General features: G+C 47.6%; 2 protein-coding genes across 2 annotated transcripts; both read right to left on the bottom strand.

The window, feature by feature from the left end:
- Window positions 1-7,100: 7,100 nt before the first annotated feature.
- Window positions 7,101-8,051, bottom strand: EV420DRAFT_202178 (uncharacterized protein). The gene is made up of 4 exons (XM_060481188.1): window positions 7,803-8,051; window positions 7,604-7,743; window positions 7,408-7,549; window positions 7,101-7,351 (listed from the first exon to the last, which is right to left on the bottom strand). Exons 1-4 carry the CDS (start codon window positions 7,911-7,913, stop codon window positions 7,214-7,216), a joined length of 531 nt encoding a protein of 176 aa, XP_060322560.1. The 5' UTR covers window positions 7,914-8,051; the 3' UTR covers window positions 7,101-7,213.
- A 4,383-nt stretch (window positions 8,052-12,434) lies between these two features.
- EV420DRAFT_1588671 (uncharacterized protein) lies at window positions 12,435-13,414 on the bottom strand. Its single transcript, XM_060474861.1, has 5 exons — window positions 13,274-13,414; window positions 13,070-13,209; window positions 12,868-13,012; window positions 12,690-12,811; window positions 12,435-12,637 (listed from the first exon to the last, which is right to left on the bottom strand). Exons 1-5 carry the CDS (start codon window positions 13,382-13,384, stop codon window positions 12,574-12,576), a joined length of 582 nt encoding a protein of 193 aa, XP_060322561.1. The 5' UTR covers window positions 13,385-13,414; the 3' UTR covers window positions 12,435-12,573.
- Between the last annotated feature and the right edge of the window lie 11,933 nt (window positions 13,415-25,347).

The following is a 25,347-nucleotide window of genomic DNA, read 5'->3' on the forward strand; positions in this document are numbered from 1 at the left end:
AGGTATGTTGATCGAATCCCATGTTAGTTCTTGAGTCTTGACCGCGATGTTTGCTGACGTCTCGTCGTCGAGCTCGATTACTTTTCTTTTCTTTTCTCTCTTTTTCTACGCTTTGCTTCTAGTCTCGCGGCAGTCAGCCTCGGCCTCGATCTTGACGATTGTGAGCTCGCTTAGATGCGTATGGATGTGGGGAAAATCAACAGGGTATGCGTTTCGTATCCGTACCCCTTCAAGCGTTTATTGATGAATTAATATGTCTCTAGGATGTTTCCTACGTGTTTAATTGTACGACATCCGTGGGTAAAGGTACGTCTGCAAGCCTTTGACATCGTTCTTTTTTTCTCATCGCTTCTAAGGTCCACCTCGTCCCACCCGCCATTCTCGCCAGCTGACTTTTCAGCAATGCAACCGTATGCTGTCTCTCCTCAGTTTCCCAACCCTTCGCTTACGATGGCCTTTTAGATGGCGAACGACGATGTCCGTATGGCATCGATAATGCAGATTAGCACGCGATAAAATCAACGGACCCAGTTAGAGGCGTCATCTGGCAAGGCTTTACTTGAAGTGTCGGATTTCTTTTGCCTAGGTCTAGGAAAGGTTGGTAGGGGTATAAGGAGCGTGTAGAGCGGCCCTAACTATAGGGTACGTATGCTTAATCCTCTCGTTTCTTTCATCGCTTAGCTAGACTGGTTAGCAGCATCAATGAGTATACTTGGGTGTTGATGGAGTGTGACCATGGTGCATATATTTGTTTTCTATTTTCCTTGTGCGGCTGACTCGTGTCTTTACAGGACATTGGATGCGGAACGGGAGTTTTGGGATTGGAAGGTAAGATACTATCGGTGACACATTGACGGTATGCTAACGGTGCCCATAAGACTGCGAATATAGCTAGAATAAATGTACCGAGTGAGTGTTTACTCGATGTTTTCTACTTGCTTTGGCTAATTGGTGTGGTTCAGGTAGTGAAAAAATCAAGTTAATATTTGCTAATACCACGGGGTGAGAATGAGATCCAACACTGAGCGGCGAGCAGCGGTTTATTTTAAGCAATGGATTTCTTTTGGCTAGGCTGGAGAAGGGTCGGCGGGGTGGTAAGGAGTGCGTTGGGAGACGCTAGTATGGTGCATATCCTTCCTTTTCGCCTCTCTTTTGTCGCTGAGTCCACCAGCTAGCAGCATCGATGGGTGTATGAGCTCATCGGGAGCACCATGGTATGCATATTTATGTTCTGCTTTCCCTACGCGGCTGACTCATGCGTCACAGGATTGTGTTAATGGTACGGTAGAATTTCTGGGTTAGTATGGTAAGGTTCCCTTGCCGGCATATTGACTTGATACTAACGGCAACGTTTAGAATAATAAGACTACAGATATAGTGAGATGAATGTACCGAGTAAGAGTTTCCGCAATGTTTCTATTTGTATTTGACTAACAATGTCCTTTCAGGTCGTGAAAATCAAGCCAATGTTCATTACTACAGCGAGGGTGAGGGTGAGGTAGAATACCAAGAGCAACGAATGCAATGGCGCAACGCATGCAGCATACACAAAGGTACGTCGCCTCGATAACAATCTTTTGAATGCAGGCGTACCACAGGCACGCGTTAGGAGTGGATGCATGCGAGGGGAGTCGGTGCGGAGACGAGATAGTCTGTGGGCGAGGGCGTGTGTGGAGGGAGGGTGCGTAAGGAGGGTCATATCTATTATTAGCACAGATGGATAGAGTGAAGTGCCCTCTCGTGATTGGTGGAGGAGCGGAGGGGTTCGAGGGAGGGGTACGGGAGGGATGGTGTGTGGGTAGAATTCGGGACACGGATGCAGATTAGCCAGGTCTGACTACGGAAAAATGAAGGCTTACCTCGAGCCTGGCTGAAATACTGCAGAATTTTCTCTCGCTTCGTTTGAATCGTGGTAACGCCTCCCTATGTCTTCCTTGTATGTCGCCTGATCTCGCACTGTTAGTCGGCGTAATCCCTTGGCGGTGCAGCCGTACTGGGTTGGTAAACTGCTCTTTTTACTGAGAGCATGAACTCAAACCAACGACTGAAGAGTCAAAAAACACCGAAAACGCGTCGGTTACCTTTGTCAAGAAGCGGGTCAGCAAATAGTCCGGATCTGGAACTCAACGCTTTGCACGGCCAAACCGGTCCGATAGTAAGTCGCGCTGATGGCGTGGGAGCGTTCGGCTTTTTTCTTGTCACCCATATCCTCCAGTCGATAACCCAGTTGTCCTCCATGGTGGTCCTGTCCCTCATATGCCGTTATGACACTACAGGCCGAGACGAAACTGTAGTGGCGGCGTTTTGCTACCATCTTCCATCCGAAACCATGACGAAATTGCGCTGAGCGAGGCGGCAGACCGAAGCTGAATAGTGAGCACGAACGGATGTGCTTTCCCGAGTATCCCGAGCTCTACCCATCTTGTGGTATCCAGTAACGAAATATTGAAGGTGTGTTGACTAGTTATTGGCAACTCATTATCATTCACTTGGTGAACAGACGCACAGATATCGGCTCTAGTCGCTGATCAGAAATTAACTATGTTCAACGAAGCTTGCTCCCCTCTTCACACCTTCGGGTGAGACCTTGCCAACACGCGTCACCTTTAGCGTTCGAAGTCGTTCGATAAAGATGTGGAAGATTGCATTTGGCACTGATATCTGCGGATGATACCAATTATCCGTTTAGAGAGGTGTCGAGCAAGAGACATCGCCCCAGGGTTGCCGTTAGCCAATTGATTGACTACTACCCCAAAGATAAACCCTCGCCATTAGAAGGTAAGGCGTTGAAGTCTTTGGGATGGAAAGGGGGTCCGGGTGTCTACCGGGACGCTGGACGACATCTGTAATGTCACTTTGCATGGGTACGTATCAAACCTTCTTTTCTATCCTCGAATCTTCGATAATTATCCCTTGTTTTCCTTACCGTCCCTTTACCATGTGTACGTCCATGACTGTCGTCAATGTCAGTGAGCGTTAGACCATGCCATGTCGGTAGTTGAGCTCCTCCAACGGCGGGCGAAGGCTTCCAGCAAGGAGATGCCAATATGGCACACCTCTTTCTCCGTCCATGTTTGAAAATTTGCACCTACAAGACAGACGTGATCCATTCACCCTTTCAACGTCTGCATGCCCCTGTCGCAGGGCGGCGGAAGCTCTCAGTGAGTCGTCATGATTACGTTCTTCAGTTATCTTATCAGATATAAGAATTTACAGCACAGTATCCCAGATCACAGAACGCTGTGAATGGACGCGCGCTTCAGGGTCAGCCTCTACAGCACAAGTCAGCCTTACTACAAACCACCATGCCCGCCCTCAACGCCTGTCTGAAAGTCGCCAATATCGCTGAAGCTTCCGGCGTGCCGTACGTACAGAACGTGGCAAAGGTAGCTGTGACCGTTTTCGAGCTTCTCGAGGTTCGTGCAACTATCCTTTACTTAGAGAATAGTCTCGCTGATTCTATGTTCCACAGCAAAAGGGAAACAACAAGAATAATACAAAGGAGCTCTGTGAGAGCATCGCCAACACGATCGCCGTTATCGATACCGTCGTTCTTATGCACGGAGAGCCTGGAGCTTCCCATTTTAAGGACACTTGCATTGACATGGAAGAGTGGGTGACATTTCGCTGGCTACCCCGCCTCAACAACTAACGAACTGTCTGACTATAGGTATCTCGAAAGCATGGTTCAAGAATTGAAGGATATCAAGCGCAAGCACCGTGGAATTAAAGGCGTCTTTAGCGTGGACAAGTTCCGAGACGCTATCCAGACTTACAGGAGGCGCGTTGACGACCTGAAGACGGACTTTATCGTAATTCTTCCTCTTTCAGATTGTTCGCGCCGTATCTCACATTGTGGTGTAGATGCATTCAGTGGGTGACTGCCGTTTGGAGGTTACGCAGATGCACTTGCAGGTCACGGAGATGCACAGCCTGTTGAAGGATGTGACGGCTGAGGCTGTGGTGGGTCACTCGGAGGAGTTCGTTTTCCGGATTCCGAAGAAGCCTGTTGCAATCACCGCTTTTTTTTTTTCTGATCTGAACGGACCTTGATTATGTTACCGAAAGGCCTGATTGATATGATGCACCTGTCGAAGAAGTCTCTATTTTCACTTATCTTACTTGCATGTATAACACCGCCTAATATTATTTATGTTACATCGAGATCTGGCTGAGGCTAGTCTAGTTATACTGCTGAACGTCTTGACTATACCTGAGGATACTCTTCACTTCCTTTCGCGACTCTTACCATAAGTGTTAAACTCCCGCTTAACTGGTGCGGGGTGCACTTCTACACTAATCGTTTCGCCTGGCAGCCAATTAATTTGCTCTAAGCGTTGGTAAGACATTTGTCAATGAACCGGAACATTTGGCTGAAGCGCGAGTAGAGAGGGTCTTTACAACCCATCCGGCTAGTAAGGTATATCAATTTTACAATGGTAATATAGATTGATTTTCGTCGTGTCTTTGACTGCGCTTCGTATACAGAAAACCGTGATTTGTTTCTGGGCTATTTACATTGAGGACAGAATCGGATGCATTATTTCACTTCTCGTCACGACTAGTCTGTACGTCCTCACTTACTCACACCTATTGCACTCGGTCGCCTACATCGTACTTGTATTGCCGAACTTGAACTAATCAAAGAATTCGCTACAGGAAAGGCTGAGATAAAGTGGAATCAATGTGAGATTACTTTGTGACATATCACACAACTCCGTTACTGTTTCATGCGGATATATTATCTGCTTCATTGCTTCTTCCATGTACAAGGATACTAGTGGCGCTCTGTGGTGCAGAATCCACCTAAAATGAACTGCGGGTAGAAGTATGATTCGAACAATCACTCATAATCCTTGCCATGATACGTCCTTCTCCCGCACCTAGCTATGCTGTAGGCGATTGATCTTAACGAGTTCAAAGATACTGTTGTCCATTATGTGGATTTTCAGCATACTAGCGAATTAGACGACCATGTAAAGTGGAAAGTAAACGTACCAAGGCGTCCGTCTCGGAGACATTCATCCGCCTTCTGCAATCTTGGATGGTCTCTCCAAACTCTGACATTGGGCAATGCTGTCGGTTCGGCGGTGCTGTTTCCCGGTGTCTTTCAAGTCACGGGTTATGCCAGTACGATGCCTATTGTTTGATCATTAGCTGTCCCAGGTTCTTCCCATGCACCGGACGTTTCCTGCACAGCTGGCTTGTAGTTGATCTCAGCGAGCATCAGCATGCTGTCTCCTATTATTTGGATCTACAGCACGTTAGCGCGTCAGCGGGCCAGAGTGGAATCGGGTATTGGATATGAATGACTTGGCATAGAGGTCCAGGAAAATCGGATGGGCGGCCAAAACCAGGCACAGCAGGGTACCGTAGAATATTGTAGAAGGCAATGGAAATTAGCGGGAGAATACAATCCTGACAGACGGACCGATACGTGACACTGACACATGGTAGCGTATGGTATACGACAGTGGAATTCGGTGCGCAGGGTGAGCTACCGCCAAAAGATGAAATTCTGGTATCATCTAATCATGGTCAGTGATGTGCCTTATATTATAATTTATGGGTGTTATACTGTACAAAAATTCTTTCGTTCTGTAGGGAGGACACCACTACTTTTGATGGTTCCCAGCACTACTTTCGATGCAGACACTTGTTCACCGTCAGGTGGTTTCCTAGGGTTGGGCTCGCACAGCTACTTCCCCGTTTGCTAACGATCAGCGACACGTGTCTCTCAATTTGCAACCACTTAGCGATCCGTGTTAAGAATCAGGGTATTTGAGTTAATACATGAAGTAATGAATACTCGAGTAAAACCCAAGTCGTGAGCGAGGATGTCCAAAAGCCGAGTTCCAACCACCAAGAGGGATCCGTAAGGGTGCCAACAAGCGCTAGGCGTAGTTAACGGGGTGTCAGCAAGCGCTAGGCGTAACTAACAGGGTTTCCGAAAAGCGCTAGGCGTAGTCGGGAAGCAGTCGATTGGCAAGCGCTTGGCGTAACCGATCAGAAATGCTTAGATCGCACAGTTAAGTGGACTTCAAAGAGGAGTAAAATTAGCATGAGATTCTAATACAATGGTAAAGACAATACTTATATGTTACTAGTAAGGCATTGAGTCATTATAATTCTACAATGTTCCGTAGTATTCTAGTATCAGCAAGAAGAATAGAGAAAGTAAGAGAAAATAAGAAAAAATACCGGTAGGCCGAGGTCAAGACCGAGAAGGCCGAGGGCAGGCATATGTTGACTCGTGCTTAGTTCGGAAAAGACCCCGATATCCATAACAATCCGCCACTACTTCAAATTCGCAAGTACTTTACAGATCCTGATGGACACTACCACCCGACAACATACCCCTCTTGCGTTATCCGCGGCCGCGGACACATCATTGTTTGCACATATTTCCAGCCCGATCGCAAAAATCTTGAAATTTTCGTTCTTACCTCTCCACTTTCCCTCCTGAGCCTTCTATTGAAGCTCCTCCATTGATTTGCATGTTATAATGCTGCATATATTGCTATCAACTGCCTTGGCTCTTGCTGCAATGATCTCACAAAATGCAGCTCCTGCTGTGGTTTGTTCACACCGAGGTTCCATGTAGAATTCTGTGACCACGCCTCGATTTTGGGTCTGCTTTGTACTGGAAGTCGACTGGAAGCGAAATTCCGAGGTTTTTAGAGTTCTTTTCTATTTTGCTAAAATGTTCTTGTCTATTCATTGATTATTATATATATTCTGATGCTGTTACCGCATTGGCATGGACTTATATTATCCGTACAAGCTCGAGGCTTGGTGTGAACTTGAATGCACCATCAGCGGCAGGTTTAGCGTCTCGGCAATGCCTGGATCTGTGCAGACCCAACACAGACGTTCTGAAAAAGTAAGTACTTGCGAACAGTCAGTTACAGCACAGCAACAAGTACTAGTAGATGCAGGTGCACCTATAAGAATGTATGAAAGTAATCGGAGATCGAGAAACTACTAGGTGCGTGTCAAACAGGTACCTGTTTTAGCTGACCTCCTGTAGTACCTGTATGCAGATAATTTTTGTACACTATAACCACGATATTATATGAAATTAGAATACGGTATACGACAACTATACGACAACGTCTACCAGTACCTACTACTATCCAGTGGTATCCACTACTAGCTAACCGGTCCGTAAATGATCCGTATCCTTTACATTAGCATTAGCATTAGTGGCGTTCTATGAAAAAAAAAAAAAAAGACTGCGTGTACTCGTGATCTGAATGATCACTGATCCTTCTTTCGATCCTGTTTCCTGTACAGCCAGCAAGCTTCTCATCTCAATGAGCGTCAACATGACGTCGCCCGTTGTGTGGATCTACAGCACGTCAGCAGGTAAGATCATCGACTTCGCAATGTCGAAAATATGCATACCAGGAAGTCCATCTTCAAGTCATCGACACGCTTCTTGTAACCTTGGATAGCGTCTTGGAACTTGTTAACATTAAGGATGCCTTTGATTCCGCGGTGTTTGCCCTGTACATCTTGCAGATCATGGGCTACACCAGAGAGATATCTGTCGGATGACTATTAGCTGTGAAGAATACAGCATGCGAGAGCAGTGACTGACCCTTCCATCTCTGAGCAAATGTCCTTGAAATACGCAGCACCTTGCTCGCCATGCATAGCGACAAGTGTTTCGATGACGGTGACTGTATTGTTGATGCTCTCGCAGAGCTCCTTCACATCTTCTCTGTTCTTTCCCTTTTTCTATTAACAGCATAGTAGAATCAGCGGCAAAAATCGAAGAAAAAAGGTGATATACGTACCTCGAGCAACTCTATGACGGCTACAGCCAGTTTGGCCAGCTTCTCAACGTATGGTATAACAGAAGCTTCGATAATGTTGGCGACTTGAAGGGAGGCGTTGAGGGCGGGCATGATGGTGGTTGTTTAGAAATGTACGTGCTGTAAAACCAAGCGTCTAGCATCAGAGCGATGGGCGGAAGTGCTGTAAGCTTGAAAGGCCGGCGGCTGCCAAGCCACGGCACATCCGAGTCCGTGTATCCAAACCATAATCGGCATCCCTCAGCTACGAGCTCTGCGCATAGTGTCGTCAGGGGGAACAATGCACACATCATCGAACGACGTCAACGCTGGGTGGCTGGGGACAATGGGGCACCCGGTCAGAAGCAGAAAACCGAGCGAGGTAGGGTCGACGGCCTGTTGATAGCGATGGCGGGTTCATGGAGGGAAAGAGACATCACCACCATGTAATATGGGGCGGGAGTGCCGGTCATAGGGATGCGGAGCTGATGCACGACGATGACGACGGGGTCGGGGAGACTAGCACACGATGAATTCATGTTCCCCCACCCGAAGAATGGGGGATTCACAAATCTGGGGTACACGGGATGTTAGGGTGGAGCGGTATAGGCCCATGTTGAATGTGGGCGGGGTCCCAAAAAGGCGCCGCCGTCGTTCCTCTGGAGTCTAGATTGTCCTCTCCCGCCTTCCTGCATCTACCCAGCCTGCTCTCCATTTACACAAGACCTTCAAGTTCCACACATTCCTTCTTGGTCCTCCATTACCCTCGCCACCGCCGACGTCGTCGTTGTTGAGCCACTTGTCGTCACCGTCGCGCCCGTTACGGACTCCTACAGGCTAGATTGTAATCAATGTTGAGTTCCTGAAGGTCTACAAACCTTGCAAGCACTGACGATTTACCCAGATGGTGATGCGGGGGGCGCTGCGTCGGTCGTGGTACCCGAGTTGTCAGTAGGGATCATCAGGATGACAACGGCCCAAGGTCCGGATGCTAAATCAAGGTGACGCGTCGTGCATTTTCCCACGATTCCTTCTTTCGCGACTACAACCATCGACCAGAGTGCCGACAAACCCTCTTCCGGCTTTTTTCCGTGCTGGAATCCTATTATATGCGTTCGTGTGGGACCATTTCATCTTGTTCGACACAGGAGGTCGGCATTTGGAAAGGGTACGACGCGAAAAAAATGACTGGCCGAGGTGCGAGGTAGGTTGCTTTCACCCGCTGTTTTCGAATTGTGAAGCTCATCAAGTATATTTCTACAGTTGTATTTCTCGAAAGTACATCTGGTCAGCGCGACAAAGGTAGTTGTCTCGCAGTAAGGGCCTCGGCGTATCCTCCGCCAAATTCTCTCTCATCACTCTCGATACGGCAGCGTTACCTCATCACACCGTACTCGTTGTTTTCAAAGAAAAGAAAGGTACGAGAACACAATTCCTGGAGTAGGGATTCGCCATGGCTTGCATATATGAAAACGTGCGTTACCTTACCCTTGATTATCTTCTATTTCCTGATTCATCCTACAGTCTGCGTTCGTGAAGCTTGTTTTACATCGAGATAGCGCAGAACCGTCACGTCAAGTCGATGGATTATGGACGACGAAGCTCTGGCGGGTGCACCGCCGTTGCAGGTGTGGCAGTAGACTGGGGTGATAGTGTTCCGATGCTGGTCAATGTACCACGCATAAGTCTACGATAGCAAGGACTAACCTCGAACCTCATCTGATATCAGATCTGAGTTGAAGTCGTACGCTGCTGAGGGGTTTTAATGCTGCGCTCAACATCGGGTGTGTAATCTTTCGTTCACTTACGCCATTCGGTTTTTATAATTTTCTATTTCTAGGAGATACTTTGGAGCATTCGGGTCCACGTATACCCCATGTACCAGCTACTGTATGCGTTCATGTTGATGCGAGTCAGACTACCGAAGCGAGCCATGTGGCAATCCGACCATCAACACATGCTCACCCAGCGATCGCCACGCCTTGTTAATATTGTTGCCTCCAAGATGGACCTCGCAGCGGCGTATCATCCTAACTTCAGTAACCCCGACACCATCTCCGTCCTGTCGCCACTCGATGATATCCTCACCAGTCCTGCAATCCCGCACTCGCAGCTAACCCGATGCATGAGGAGCAAGAGGCGCGCTGGACATCGAACGCGCAATGATCACTACTCCCGTGTTCCTACGAGAATCACTGCGCGTATATGCAATAGCGATGTGGTTAGGGTCGGAGGAAGAAGCTGAGCTCGCGTCGAAAGCTTATCTCCACGAGAACTATCACCGGATCTCACCGAAGTCGCTGTTCAAGTTTCATCGGAGGCGTAAAGATCAGTTTCGGAAGGGAATGGAATGGGACACGACGTCGGTCGATGGGCCAACTTGGTGTGAAAGATGTTGGGACATTTTGAAGGAGGGTAAGGGAGTGTCTGACTGAGTTACTGAACGCGGTATGATGAGATTTGTTTATTGTTTTCGCTGTTGCTGATGGCATCCTTGCATAACCCGTTCGTATCAAAGAAACACCCGATGCTTCTTATGGGTGTAGACACGTATTCTGTCTCTCCTCTTTTATCGAGGTGAGCATCCTCCCCTTATAATGCTCCGAACGCATCTCTGATAGACGCTATCCACTAGTCTCTGTTACGTATGCATTTAGTTCCCTGCAGAAACAAGCGACTCGAAGAATATGAGCTACGAATCTGGCTGCTAGTCTGCCAAGGTTCTCGAGCTTTGGTGAGAACATTGAGATGGATGCCAACGTCCATGGTCTATTCCTTGGCCTGCTTGACAGTGTCAGTCGCCTCGCTCTTCTGCATAGTTCCTGCTATTACGTATGACCAAGTCGTCCCGTATGTGCGACATACTGCCTTTCTCGCTTTCGTTGAATGGATTTAAAGCTTGCGGCAAGGGCAGAACGGAGATTCGCGCCGAGATCCCAAATCGACTTATCCAATATTGGCTATGCTCAACGATGCCTGCTCCACTCTTCTTACCTTCGAGTGAGACGTCATGCGTCGCTTTTAGCGCTCGAAATCGTTCGATAAAGATGTGGAGGATTGCACTTAGCCCTAGTACCCGCAAGGGAGGCCAATATCCTCATAGAGGAGGAAGAAACGTCGCCCTAGGGTTGCCGTTAACCGATTGATTGACCGCCACCCTGAAGCGAAACCTTCACCATCAGAAGAGAAAACGTCCAACGCTTTCTCATGGTCATGAAGGGGAAGGTCGGCCGGGAGTCGGCTGGAACGCTAGGCCATATCGCTATGGCGCTTTTCATAGATATGTATCAAGTACGACTCTCTATTTTTATCGTCGTATCTTTGCTAACTATCTCCCATTTTCTCACTTCCTCTCAGCAGGCGCACATCTATGATTGTCGTCGATATTGATGAGCGCTAATCCATGTCAAATAGACCTTTGAGCTCCTCCAACAGCTTAGCGACAGCCTCGAGTAAAGATGTGATAGTATTAAACACCCCTGGTCCGGTCCATGTTTCTAAACTCGCACAAACCGACGGGAAAGATATATTAAATTATCATTCGCCTTTCGAGCATCTACAGGTTCCCAATCACTTGTTGCGAGAGCTGCCGGTGGGTCATCATCGTTACGTACTTTAGTCATCTTATCAGATTTTACCGCAGCTTTTCTTCATGCCGTAACGCGGCGGGCTTGAGGCGGACTTCTGCATCGCCCTCTACAGCACAAATCTGTCTTACTAACACAGGCGTAGGTGCACATCCTCTCTCCCGTGGACATTGTCAATCCTGACAATGAAGGACTGACAGTGATGTAGGGTCTTTTACTAGTATTTTACTACATACGTTTACCAGGGGTGAGCATCGTTGTATCATGATACTAAGGTGACGCTGATGTTTACGATTTTCTATAAGTATGCGAATCGTTTTGGGAAGAAGTCGTTGAGAATCAACCCCAGTTATTGATATGAACCGATGTCGGCCGAGTGACTGCCTCGTAGAAACCATGAATTTCTGTGCGACCCTTCCCTACGTTAATCCTGAGGGTGCAGGACCAGCAGAAGCTTCTATTCTATATCGGCATGATGGCAAACGCGTCCAAATTATATGTCTAGAATTACGGTAAACTGATGCGCTCTCTAGCGTACTTCGGCTGGAAAATTCCTGGGTTAGCGAAGAATGGACTGTCCGAGTGTGATTCATGATAAGGATATAGACGGCTCACTGCATGCTCTTACGGACGGTATTAGCGCTATAATTATAACTTCTAGCCTCGTGCTGGGGGCCTTTTTTTTATCTGGCTGGATGCAATCGACAACTAGAGTTCATACCCAATAAATGGTTAGCCTGAGGTTGTGTTATTGCACTCTTTAATATACTTTCACATTCTAGCTTTCCAGATGGGCTGCATTTTTTTCATATCTTCCGATCAAAACCGGGTTTTGACAAATTCATTGTCGATGCCGGCGTTAAGGATCGCTGAAAAGCTATGTAGAATAGTATAGCAGTGCGCCTGGCAAAAATTTTCTGACCTAGAGGTTTATCTTCCTCACCGGACGAGGACAGGGTCTGAGATGATAGTCAACATGCATTTACTTTACCTCGAGTTCACCAAGTTCCTTGGTGTTATCTGACCTGATATATCTCTTAATAGAATTCGCAGATTATATATAGGGATTGAACTGCTGTACTAGAGTTATTTACGTCCTGAAATGATATCAACGGTACCTAGGAAGGAAGGAATAGGGCAATGCTCTTCTACAGCACACAGCAGCCCGTCTACAGCACACGGCAGTTCTACAGCACACGGAAATGGTAGGTTTGAGAGGGCAATGATACAAAAAGGGTACTGTCTACAGCACTAAAAAAAAAAAAAGCGCGCCCCCCCCCCTCTCGCAAGGTTTTGGCGGCACATATCATAGATTGTTCGTGCAGTGTTCTCCTTGTTCCGGATCTCGACCATGAGACATATAAGTTCCTGCTGGGTGGTCTGAAGCTCCACAAGCACCGACAGACAGTTTCCAGTTACGTGGATCTGCAGAGTACCATAGTCAGAATGTCTTTTTCGGAAAATAGAGTGTTAAAGAGTACCAAAAAATCAGTCTTTAAATCGTCAACGCGCATTCTATAATCCTGAATGGTATCACGGAGCTCCTGGGTATTGAAGAAGCTCTTGATACCACTATGCTTGCGTTCAATTTCGCCCTTCAATTCTTGGGCTAAGCTCGTTAGATACCTGTCGGTAGATTGTTAGCTGGGAGCCACGCTTATAAAGTAAAGCATTGCGACTCACGCTTCCATCTCTGCGCAGATATCTTTAAAGTACGCAGCTCCCGCTTCCTCATTCATCCGAACAACGGTGTTGATGACAACGACCGTGTTAGCGATGCTTTCGCATAGGGCTTTGACATCCTTCTTGTTCTTTTTCCTTTGCTATATAGGGGACGGATGTAGGATAAAGCGGCAAAATTCAGGCAGAAACTTATGATATACGAACCTCTAGAAGTTCCATTACGGCCACGGCGACCTTGGCGAGTTTCTCTATGTATGGAATGCCAGAAGCTTCGGCAAGGCTGGCGACTTGGTGGCAGGCGTTGAAGGAAGGCATGGTGGTGGTGGTGGTGGTGGTGGTGGTGGTAGGATGCGTGCTGTAATGGTGCAGACGAGCGCGTCTAGTTCGCCGCATTGACGTCAGCAGGAGGAGCTGTAGAATGAGATAAGATAACTGAAATTCGCAATAACATGGATGCCAACTGGGGACACCTCGACGCAGAATGTGCTTAACAGCATCCAGAGGGAGCATGGTTAGGCATATCACATCTCTCGGCGGCCTGGGAACGAATGAAGAAGGAAATCGTAGCATGATAGGGAGATTTCCACCACTGATGCAGATGGTAAACTTCAACTCGTATTTTCGAATCTGGTATGTTACTGGGAGTTATTCATGTACTTAATCATATTGTAAAGAATTATGAAGCACATACTGGCACATATAGGTCGCTGCACTTGACGCCAGTATGTTCCCTGCAATTCTGATATCAGACATTATTCCTGAAGCCAAGTAGATGCTTGCTGAGACAGTTCTGGGATGCTATGTGACTTCCTTTTCCAACACCATAATCTCTCATGTCACGGTGCTTCAAGCTTGAGCTTGATGACCACTGCGGTCTCTGAGACATGAAGTGTCCATGTGTTAGGTATTAGGGGAGAGAGATGGATATAAAATCAAGGCAAGTCCATCAATCCGAATAGAGCCTAGTGATAGAGGTTAAGGTCAATGTTTGGCGTGGCGAGGGAGGTAACCCTGTCTTGTTCTTCCTGTTTATGTAATGTGCGGAGTCAGTTCTAAGGTAAGGGCATATTCATGAGAGTAAAAAGGTACCCTGAATTGGTACAGATCCTACGGGAAATTACCCTTCTACGAGATCGTCGGCCGAAGGTGCGAGTTATAGTTGGGACGGTAACAACGGCCGATCCGGCCCGAAGAGAAATCGCGTCGATGGCGTGGGAATATCCGGCTTTTTTCCATCACCCACTTGGCCTCCTCGATAATTCAATTATTTCGTTGTACACCCGTGGCTCGTACATCATGCTGACGCTGCCCTCCGAGACGAAATGGCAAGGGCGACAGACTAAGACCCACGGTATTCCCTTCGACTCCTTGATGGAATTGCAATCTGAGCCAAGCGGCAGACTAAAGCTGAGCAACGAGCGTGAGGGAGATACTTTACTGAGTAGCATCTGCTCGGATCATATTATGGCTTCCATAACCAAACAGCCGAAGGTGCGTTGAGTAGTGACTGTCAATTTATCATTATTTTGACCTTGCTTGCAGATGCACATATATCTCGAACTCTTTCGTAGTTTCGTGTCACTGGATTCTTATACGTTCGTTCCACTGCTGCCACTGGACTTTGAAATGAGAGTCCAAGTCGTTTACTAGAAATTGGTTATCCTCAACGACGCCTACTCGGCCCCTTTCACTTTTCGTGGCATCTGAGTGATGGGAGTGATTACACTTCAGACTTGTATCCGCATGTGCCGGTGAAGCCCAATATCCGCACAGAGGAATGTCGCGTGCAGGCGTCAAGCAAGAGACACTGCCCTAGGGCTGCCGTTAGCCGATTGTCTGACCTCATTCAACGTCACCCTGATCAATGCTTCACTGGCGGATGTCGGCATGGTCGTGGAAGGGAACGATGGCTGAGATTCGACAGATGAGTTGGGCAGTATCACTCTATTTACGGATACTTATCGAGGATGCCTATACTTCCTCTTATTATCTGATACTTGCTAACTATCTCCAGGTGTACGTCCCTTCATGGTTGTCGCCAATGAACGCGAGTCCATGTCATTGTGGCCTCCAATAGCATGGAAACGGCTCTAGCAAAGAGGTGCCAGTAGGAGACTCCCAGTTCTCGGTACACATTTCGAAAATTGCACCTGCAGACTAGAAAGATATAATCCATTCGCGTTTCGGGCGTCTAAGATCACATTCATGTGTTGCGGGCGCTTTTGGTGAGTCATCATGATTGCATTCTTCAGTTATCTTATCTCTCCCTAGATCACAGACGCTGTGAATGGACACGCGCTTCTGCATCAACTCTACAGCACAAGTCTGCCCCAACAACAACCATCATGTCTGCACTCAACGTCGTTCGCCAAGTCGCCGATATCGCTGAAGCTTCCGGTGTGCCATACGTTGAGAACGTGGCCAAGGTAGCCGTAGTCGTCTTCAAGCTCTTCGAGGTTCGTCCAACCATCCTTTGCTGTATGGATAGTCTAGCTAATTCTATGTTCTATAGCAAAAGGGAAAGAACAAGAATAATGTCAAGGAGCTCTGTGAAAGCATCGCAAACACGATTGCTGTCATCGATGCTTTCGTTCGTATGCACGGAGAGCCTGGGGCTTCACATTTCAAGGATATTTGTGGGGAGATGGAAGTGTGAGTGCTATTTCGCTGGCTGTCACGCCTCAACAACTAATCAAATATCTGACTACAGGTATCTCGAAAGCATAGCTCAAGATTTGAAAGATATGAAGCGCAAACATCGTGGATTTAAAGGCGTCTTTAGCGTCGATGACTTCCGAGAGGCTATCCAGGCTTACAGGAGGCGCGTTGACGACCTCAAGACAGACTTTTTGGTAATTCTTCCTCTTTCAGATTATTCGTGCTGTATCTCACGTTGTGCTGTAGATCCATTCAGTGGGTGACTGCGTTTTGAAGGTCACGGAGATGCACAGCCTGTTGAAGGATGGGATGGCCGAGGCTGTGGTGGGTCCCTCGGAGGAGTTTGTTTTCCGGATCCCGAAGAAGCCCCTTGCAATCACCGCCTTTTTTTTTTTTAACCTCTGATTCCAATTTTTCTCACATAAATAATTAATTTAGCAAGAGACATTAGAGTTCCGACGATCATGATTTAATTTATTCTCACAACTACATCCGAAGTTCAATACACTTGTTGCATGTATGTGGTTCCTAATAGACCGAAAAGCCGGGAAGCTCTCTCTTTCGCATTTGCTTGCTTGTACCCCAACGCCTACTGTTACCTATGTTCTACCGAGATGTGCATAGACTACAGCCTGGTCTTGGCACTCAACCCTTGACTTCAGATGAGGATACTCTTTACTTCCTTTTGCAGTTCTCACGGAAAGTTCAATTGTGACCAGCTGGCGGATCCCCGACTGTCGGGATGACTCCAAATATACCAGTTCAATGCCGCTTGATGAGCAAGGTAACTACTACGTTCTATGCATTGGTATAGGCATCTGTCGTTAATCGGAAGACGCGGCTGAAGCACGAGCAGAGACAATCCTTCCGCCCGTTCAGCCTGTAAAGTACATCAAATCTGCAATGGTAATATAGATTGATTTGCATAGTGTCTTGACTGCGCTTCGTGTACAGAAAACCGGGATTTATTTCTGAGCTATTTATATATTGATGACAGACTCGGATGCATTATTTCACTTCTCATTCCGACTTTTCTGTCAATACTCAGTTATTCGAGCTTCATTACTATTCCAGTTAGTCATCTACACCTTGGTCAGACTGCATAACTTGCACGGGCCAGGCCAAAGCGACGTACTTAGAATCAATGTTAGATTACTTTGTGTCGTATCTCACAACTCCGGTGCTGTGGCGTGCGGATAGTATATTACGTGTTCCACTGCTTCTTCCATATACAAGGATACTAGTGCCGCTCTGCGCTTCCAAATCAATGTGAAACGAATCGTGCGTGGAAGTATGATTCGAACAATCACTCATACTTCTTCTCATGATACACTCTTCTGTCGCATCTCTCGCATCAGGCGTGCTGTAGGCGATTGTTCGCAATGAGTGGGAAAATGCTGTTGCTCGTTATGTGGATCTTCAGTATACTAATTAGACTAACAACTCGTAAAGTGCAAAGTACATGTACGAAGACGTCCGTCTCCGAGACATTCACCCACCTTCTGTAATCTTGGATGGTCTCTTCAAGCTCTTCGACATTGGATAATGCTGTCGGTTCCGCGGTGCTGTTCTCGGTGTCTTTCCGGCCTCAGGTTATGCCCGTACGATGCCTATCGTTTCATCATTAGCTGTATATTAACTACAGCATGCAAATTTTTCCCGGTATCCCCTTGCATGCCCGCGCCAACGTCCCGGATCTTCACTCTGCATACATCTATCAAGCCTGTCGACAACGACATTGATATTACAGAGATTCTTCACGACTTCTTTGTTTCACAGCACAGACTCGAGGGAACATTATACATCAAAGAGCGGTACGGATACCTCAAGCAGCGCGACCACGGATAACGAGACTTTGGTAAGCTTTTCAACGTATCCTGTACACCGGAAGCCTTGACGAGGCTGGCTACTTGAAGAGACGCATTGAAAACGGGAACGGTGGTGATTGTTTACAAAGGGATGTACTGTTCAAGGCGACGTCTAGCATCAGATCGACAAGCAGAAGTGCTGTAAGCTTGAAAGGCCGGGCGCTGCCAAACCACGGCACACCCGAGTCCGTGTATACCAAACCATGATCGACTTCCCTCTACATGAGCTCTGCGCGTGGTGTCGTCAGGGGAGACAATGTGTCATCGCTGGGTGGCTAGGGACAACGGAGCACCCGGTCAGAAGCAGAAAACCGAGCGAGGTAGGGTCGACGGCCTGTTGATAGCGACGGGCGGATTCAGGGAGGGGAAGGAACGACACCACCATGTTCCATGATGCCGAGAACGGGGGTGGTGAGGTCTCAGGCCTCAGGGGCGATAGACTCGCTGTAGGGGATAATATGGGGCGGGAGTGTTGATGCACAACGATGGCAGAGTCGGGGAGACGAGTCACGGATATGGGGTGTGCGGGATGCTAGAGTGGAGCGGTATAGGCCCATGTTGAATGTGGGCGGGGTTGTGGTCATACAGCTGTTACCCAAAAAGGCACCATCATCGTCGGTCATTGGTGGCCCAATCTTGCCCCAGCATCTCGCTTGTCCTCTCCTGCCTCCCTGCATCTACCCAGCCTTCTCTCCTTTTGCACGAGCCCCTCCACACCTACTGCAGACACCGTCGTTGTGCCACTCGTCGTCATCTTCGTCAGTTTGTACCCATTGCGGACTCCTACAGCCTAGATGGTAATCAATTTTGAGTTCACAGACAACCCTAAGTTCTTGAAGGCCTACAAACCTTGCACGCACTGAAGCTTTGCCCCGATGTTGATGCGGGGTACGCCGGGTCGGTCGCAGTGGGGATTGTCAATAGGCATCATCATCGATGACGACGGCCCGAGGTCCGGATGCTAGAATCAAGGTGACGCGTCATATATTTTCCCACGACTCTTTCATTCGCAACCACGACCATGACCAGACCCCGATGGACCCTTTTCTGGCTTTCTTCCGTGCTAGAATCCTATTCTATGCGTTCGTGTGGGTCCATTCCATCTTGTTCGACGCAGAAGGTCGGCGTGTGGAAAGGGTACGACGCGAAAAAATGACTTGACTCGGGAGGAGGTAGGCTACTTTTTCTCGCTGTCTTTGAATTGTGAAACTCATCAAGGGTTTTTCACAGGTTGATTTCTCGAAATGTACGTCTAGTCGGCGCGATAGAGGCAGTTGTCTCGCAGTACAGGCTTTCGGCGTATCCTCCGCCAAGTTCTCTCTCATCATGTCTATCATCATTCTCGATATGGCAGCATTATCTCAACACACCGTGCTCGTTGTCTCCAAAGAGAAGAAATGGGCGGGGTTCCACTCTGGAGTCGATATTCGCCATGGCTTCCGCATATGAAAAAGGTGTGTTACATTGCCCTTGATTATCTTCCATTTCCTGATTCATCCGACAGTCCACATTCGTCAAGCCTGTTTTATATTGGAGATCCTTCACGTTCAGTCGAACATCAGAGTGCACGAAGAAGCTCTGGCGGGGTGCACAACCGTTGCAGGTGTAACAGTAGTACGTTGCGCAAGTCTACGACAGCAAGGATGAACATTGACCGTCATCTGATATCAGATCTGAGCTGAAGTCGTGGCGTTGCTGAGGGGTTCCAAAGTTCAATATCGGGTGTGTAATCTTTCGTTCGCTCATCCCATTCGATTTTACATAATTATTTATATCTAGGAGACATGACCGGAGTGAGCCTGCAGCAACGCGACCATCAACACATGCTCACTCAGAGATCACTCAGTCCTTCTTAATTTCGTTGCCTCCACGATGGACCTTGTAGCGGCGTATCATCCAGCACAGACACCGACGCCGTCCTGCCGTCACTGGATGGTATCCTATCGTTCGTGATGGGGAGGATCACAATACTCTTCACTTCAAACTCCTTCGCCCATCGCCATCTGCAAAATGCCATATCGTTCTCAGACGGCTGCTACGGATCCTCGGCAGTCCCGCAATCCCGCCTCAGCAGAGATTTAATGTCCGAGGCATGGGGAGCGAGAGCGTACCCGCATCGATCACTACCTCCGTGTTCCTCTCCCTTCTCCGCGTAATGAGGTTCGGGTCGGAAGAATGTCCCGTGGAAAGCTTATCTCCACGAGGAGTAGCGCCGGATCTCAACGAAGTCGCTGTTCAAGTTTCACCGTAGACGGAAGGAAGGGAATAGAATGGGACACGACGTGCAGCAACTCGGTCGATGGGTCACGGAGGATATTTTGGGGACATGGATGGATCGTTTGGAAGAGGAGTGTCGGACTGAGTTGCTGGACACGGTATGGCGAGATTCTTTCATTGGTTTGGCTGTTGCTGATGGTATTCTTGCATAGCGTATCAAAGAAACATCTGATGTTTCGTACGGGTGTAGACTCGTGTTCTGTCTCCCCGTTGCTGTTGCCGATCTTGTATTGAGGTGAGCATCGTTTCCTTATGACGTCTTAGAACGCACTTCTGACACACGCCATCCAGTAGTATTTCTCTTATGTATGCATTGAGTTTCCTGTTCAAACAGGCTTATTGTAAGACTTGAAGAATATGGTCTACGAATCCGGCTGTGATATGGCATGCATGGACTCCAACACCTGACAGTGGCAGTTGCCTTACTCTTCCGCCTAGTATCTCCTACTAAATATGACCACGTTCAAATGATCTTTTAGGATGAATGGCCACTTCGACTATCGACGAAACCTGGACAGCGCTTTCTATATTCACTCTTCTGTACGAAGGTTAAGTTCTTTACTTCAGTGAATGTCTTGCTACCCGAGTCGCACCCAAGAGGAGCTAGTGCGCGGTTCTCTTATTTCCCTTCTCTGGCATTCCTATGTCTGCTTGGTTTGCATCCCACTCGGTTCATGGGCGGGTTACAGGAAGAGCCCCTCATTTCATCCGTCGTTCAAGTTTGATGGAAAACGCTTTGACTCGCAAGTTAGGTCTCTTTTGTGACCCAAGCGCTTCCGGATCTTTTGACATAGTATAATTCGGTAGGATGTACGTATAGCTCGTTGGCGTAACGGTCAATTTGCTCATATTATACGGTAGTGGTTGAAGGCAGGGTTCGATTCCCCGCATATGCAGTGCATGCGATGTAGTTCCTTTTTTCTCACTGCCCGCCCGAAAATGCTCAGAATTTTTTGTCCGATGCTAGGGCAGGGGAGCACCGTTCAACAATTGTGCTGTCCTGTAATGATCTTCCCGCATCTGTGACATGCTGCCTTTCAAAGATTTTCTGGTGCCAGTCGGTACCAGGATTAAGATTGGGCAGAAGGATCGATTCACAGGAGTAGCATCTGAGAAAGAGAATCAAACCCGTTTTTTAATCATCTGTCAAAATAAAGATAAGACTATGGAAAGTTAAAGGCTTACCTCGACCGTGGCTCAGGAAACACTGTAGAATTTGCTCTCGCTTCGTCTGAATCGCGGTAATGTTTTCCTCCATCGGGACCACATATGTCAATTCTCTAGCCGAGCTGCGAGACTTGATTTCACTGCACTGTGTGTTGGGGTACAGCAACGATTACCGTGACTCTCTACTGGGTCGGGAGGATCCTCTATGCATGGTACCGTACATCTAATCTCTTACCTGAAGGCATGAAATGAAGTCGACGAGTTATTACCTGAGCGCTGGTAGAAATGAGTAATTTAGGAGTCAGAAAACGCGGAGGAACCTTTTGCCGAGACTGAAGGTCGGCAAACGGTCCTAATTTGGAACTCAACCCTTTCTACGGCTAAACCGGCCCGACGAGAAATCGCGTTGATGGCGTGGGAACGTCCGGCTTCTTTCTTTTCCTCAACTTCGACGATCTGATTATCCTCGTTGTGCACCCGCAGCTTGTATGCCACGCTGATACTACATATAGATGAAACATAAAGGATAACAAGTCGCTACTAAGACCCACAGCATTCCGCCTGATTCCTTTGTGGAATTGCAATCTGAGCCAGGGGCAGCCGCAGACCGAAGCTAAGCAGAGAGCAGCGAGTGCAAGAGATTTTATTTACCGAGTAGCCTCAACTCGACCTGTATTATAGCTGTTATAAACAAACGACGAAGGTGTGTTGAGTACTGACTGACGACATATCATCATTTTGACTTTGTTTAATAGACGTGCATATCTCGGGCTCGGATTTATACCTCCTCCACGGTTTCATGTCACTCGTCATTTACGAACCGTAAATCTGTATCTGCAGATGAGGCCATTATCTGCAAAAAGTGATGTGGTGTCGAGTAAGAAAACCCACCCTACTACCTAGTTTTGCTATTAACCGATTTCTTGTTCTCGTTCAATCCTGCCGCGATGTGATCCTTCGCTGTCGGTGGAGAAACGCGTCAAAGTCGTCATAGTCATGGAAGAAAAGGCCGGCCTGGATCCGGCTAAGGTGTTTGACGGTGTCGCTCTGGTGTTTTATTTACATGGCGCGGATATGTATTCAGTAAGCATATCCCTGCTTTATATTCTGATATCTACTGACTATCACCAGATTTACATTCATCCATGGCCGACGTCGGGCGAGCGCTAGTTCATGTCATCTGACCTCTGAGGTCTTCCAGCAGCGCGGTGACGGTCTTGAGCAAAGAAATGCCAGTGCGAAACACCCATCGACTATTGCACGTTTCGAAAATCGCACGTGATAACTTTAAAGATGTGGTGAATCATCGTTCACCTTTCCGACGTCCGTAAACTCCCTTTCATCTGTCGCAGTAGCTCTCGGTAAGTCATCATGATATCATTTTTCAGTTATCTTATCAGATACAAGATTTTACAGCACTGTATGCCAGATCACAGAACGCTGTGAATGGACACGCGCTTCTGCATCAACCTCTACAGCACAAGTCTATATCACCACCAACCACCATGCCCGCCCTCAACGCCTGTCTCAAAGTCGCCAATATCGCTGAAGCTTCCGGTGTGCCATACGTCGAGAACGTGGCAAAGGTCGCCGCAAGCACCCTCAAGCTACTCGAGGTTTGTACAACTATCGTCTACCCCATGAATGGTCTCACTTATTCCATGTTCTATAGCAAAAGAGAAAGAATAAGAAAGATTCCAAGGAGCTCTGTGAGAGCATCGCAAGCACGATCATGGTCATCGATGACTTCGTTCGTATGCACGGAGAGCTGGGAGCTTCGCATTTTAAGGATATCTGCGCTGAGATGGAATGGTGGGTGCCATTTCGCTATCTTTCACGCCTCAACAACTAATTGACTGTCTGACTACAGGTACCTCCAAAAAATGGCTGAAGATTTGAAGGATACCAAGCGCAAACATCGTGGCATTAAAGGCGTGTTTAGCGTCGATGATTTCCGAGACGCTATCCAGGCTTACAGGAGGCGCGTTGACGACCTGAAAACGGACTTTATCGTAAGTCTTCCTCTTTCAAATTATTCGTGCCATATCTCACATTGTGCTATAGATTCATTCAGTGGGTGACTGCCGTTTGGAGGTCACACAGATCGTAATTCTTCTTACACATTATTCGTGCCATATCTCACATTTTTCTGTAGATGCATTCTGTGGGTGACTGCCGTTTGGAGGTCGCGCAGATGCACAGCCTGTTGAAGGATGCGATGGCCAAGGCTGTGGTGGGTCACTCGGAGGAGTTGGTTTTCCGGATCCCGAAGAAGCCTGTTGCAATCACCGCTTTTTTTTTTTTTACCCCTGATTAATGCGGAAGCGCCTTACTGTGTTTTTGATCTCTGATGCCGCAGAAGTCTTCCATTTAACAGCCCTACGGTTCCAATATATATTTAATTCATTCTCACAGTTACAATCAAAGCTCAATACCTACGCTGAATATACCTGGTTCCTAATAGAGAGGCCTTTGCTATATTTGGTCCTTACTTGTTAGTACCACGCCGCCTAATTTTGACTATATTCCATCGATATCTGCCCCAGGCCAATCTGGTTCTACTGGCAGCTGAACACCGTGAATTTAGCTGAGGATACTCTTCATTTCTTTTCGTGGCTCTCACAGCCAGTTGAATTGCCGACAGTCGGTATAAGCTCAACTTCAAAACGTCTTCAAGCGGTTCAAAGGATAGGTACAATTGTTCGCAATCGATAAACCGAGAAACTTGGTTGAAGTACAGATACAGAGAGGGTCGTCTCCGCCTGTTCAACCAGCAGGGCATGTTAATTATGCAAGAGCAGCGCAGATTTATTTACGCTATGTCTTTAATCGTGCTTCGTGCAGAGAAAACCTCGATTTGTTCCTGGATTATTTTTACATTCACATGTATTATTTCGTTTCTCGTCGCGACTTGTCTCGCAGCACTTGCTCACTCCAATTGCAGTCAGTCGCCTACATCCCAGCCAGGCCAAATAATTAGCGGCAGGACACACCAAGGCGAAGTCGAATCAATATTAGATTGCTAAGTGTTGGTGGTGGAAAATCCCACAACTCCGCCGCTGTTTCATGTTGATATTCTTGGCACCCCACCGTTTTCATGCATCAGGATACTAGTGGCGCTTTGCTACTCGGGGTTAGTAAAGACCAAGGACCGCGTATGTAACTGCGATTCCAATGATCAGTGATGCTTCTTCCGCATATCGCTCATCATGCTGTAGGTGTTTGATCTCAATGAGTACGGACGTACCATCGCCCGTTAGGTGAAGTAGATCTACAGTATACCAGCGAGTCAGACCATAGCCCAAACACCGCCTCGAAAAGCGGACAGTACATGTGCTAAGAAGCCCACCTCTATGCCATCGACCCGCTTCCTTAATCTAGGATGATGTCAAAGCTCGTTGATGGCATCGAGGAATCCCTTGATTCAGGGGTGCTTCTGCTGCGTGTCTTTAGAACCTAAGCTACGCCGGTGAGATACTTACCATTTGATCATTAACTGTAGAGTAAATACCGCACGCAAAACCCTTGGCATACCACGCAGATGTCCTTGCAATACGTCGCTCCTCGCTCTCCACGCATACTGACAAGCTTGTTGATAACGACAAGGTATTTTCCAGGCTCTCACAGATTTCCTTCATGTATTTGTCCTTTGACAGCGCGGAGTTAAGCCACAACAATCGTACAGCACAGGACGGTATGAATACCTCGAGGAGATCTATGATGGCTACAGAGGCTTTGGAAAGGTTCTCAACATATGACATGCTGGAATTTTCAGCAATACTGGTGCCTTGAAGGGAGGCAATGTCAGGGGTACTGGGGGATAGTACAGTTCCTGTTTAGTAAGTTCGGAGGTTCGAGTACGAAGAGCAACCCGATGATGGCTAATGAGACATTTGCAAGCTTCGCAATGTATATTACACCGGATGCTTCGACGAGGCTGGCTACTCGAAGAGAGGCGTTGAGAGTGGGCATGATGGTGGGTGTTTAGAAGGGTATGCGCTGTAGAAGAAGGCGCCAATCATCACAGCAATTAGAGGTGTTGTTAAATGAGATAAGATAGTTTCATACCATTACCCCGTGAAGGCATACTGACTGCATTCGTACATGGCAGGCGAGGAAGCAAAGGTCGGGTTCAACCAGACAGGATATCGATCATAACGCGTCTGTGGGTGGTTGTCAAAAGCGAAATACGATGATATTAATCAAGGAGGCTTGCGGAAGTTACCATTCAATATTTTTTAATGCTACTGTCTTCAAACATTGACTCAGACATCTAGTAAGATAATCGGGTTTGCTATCGAGTCGCGT

The sequence above is a fragment of the Desarmillaria tabescens genome (genome assembly GCF_030435595.1).
Source record: "Desarmillaria tabescens strain CCBAS 213 chromosome Unknown EV420scaffold_114, whole genome shotgun sequence".
Taxonomy (NCBI): Eukaryota; Fungi; Basidiomycota; class Agaricomycetes; order Agaricales; family Physalacriaceae; genus Desarmillaria; species Desarmillaria tabescens.

Coding starts and splice junctions, on each gene's coding strand:
- EV420DRAFT_1588671 (XM_060474861.1), bottom strand. CDS start 13,384: ATGCCTTCCTTCAACGCCTGCCACCAAGTCGCCAGCCTTGCCGAAGCT. Junction 13,013..13,069: donor ATCTGCGCAGAGATGGAAGC/GTGAGTCGCAAT, acceptor ATCTACCGACAG/GTATCTAACGAGCTTAGCCC. Junction 12,812..12,867: donor ATTTAAAGACTGATTTTTTG/GTACTCTTTAAC, acceptor GGTACTCTGCAG/ATCCACGTAACTGGAAACTG.
- EV420DRAFT_202178 (XM_060481188.1), bottom strand. CDS start 7,913: ATGCCCGCCCTCAACGCCTCCCTTCAAGTCGCCAACATTATCGAAGCT. Junction 7,550..7,603: donor ATTTGCTCAGAGATGGAAGG/GTCAGTCACTGC, acceptor GTCATCCGACAG/ATATCTCTCTGGTGTAGCCC. Junction 7,352..7,407: donor ACTTGAAGATGGACTTCCTG/GTATGCATATTT, acceptor GACGTGCTGTAG/ATCCACACAACGGGCGACGT.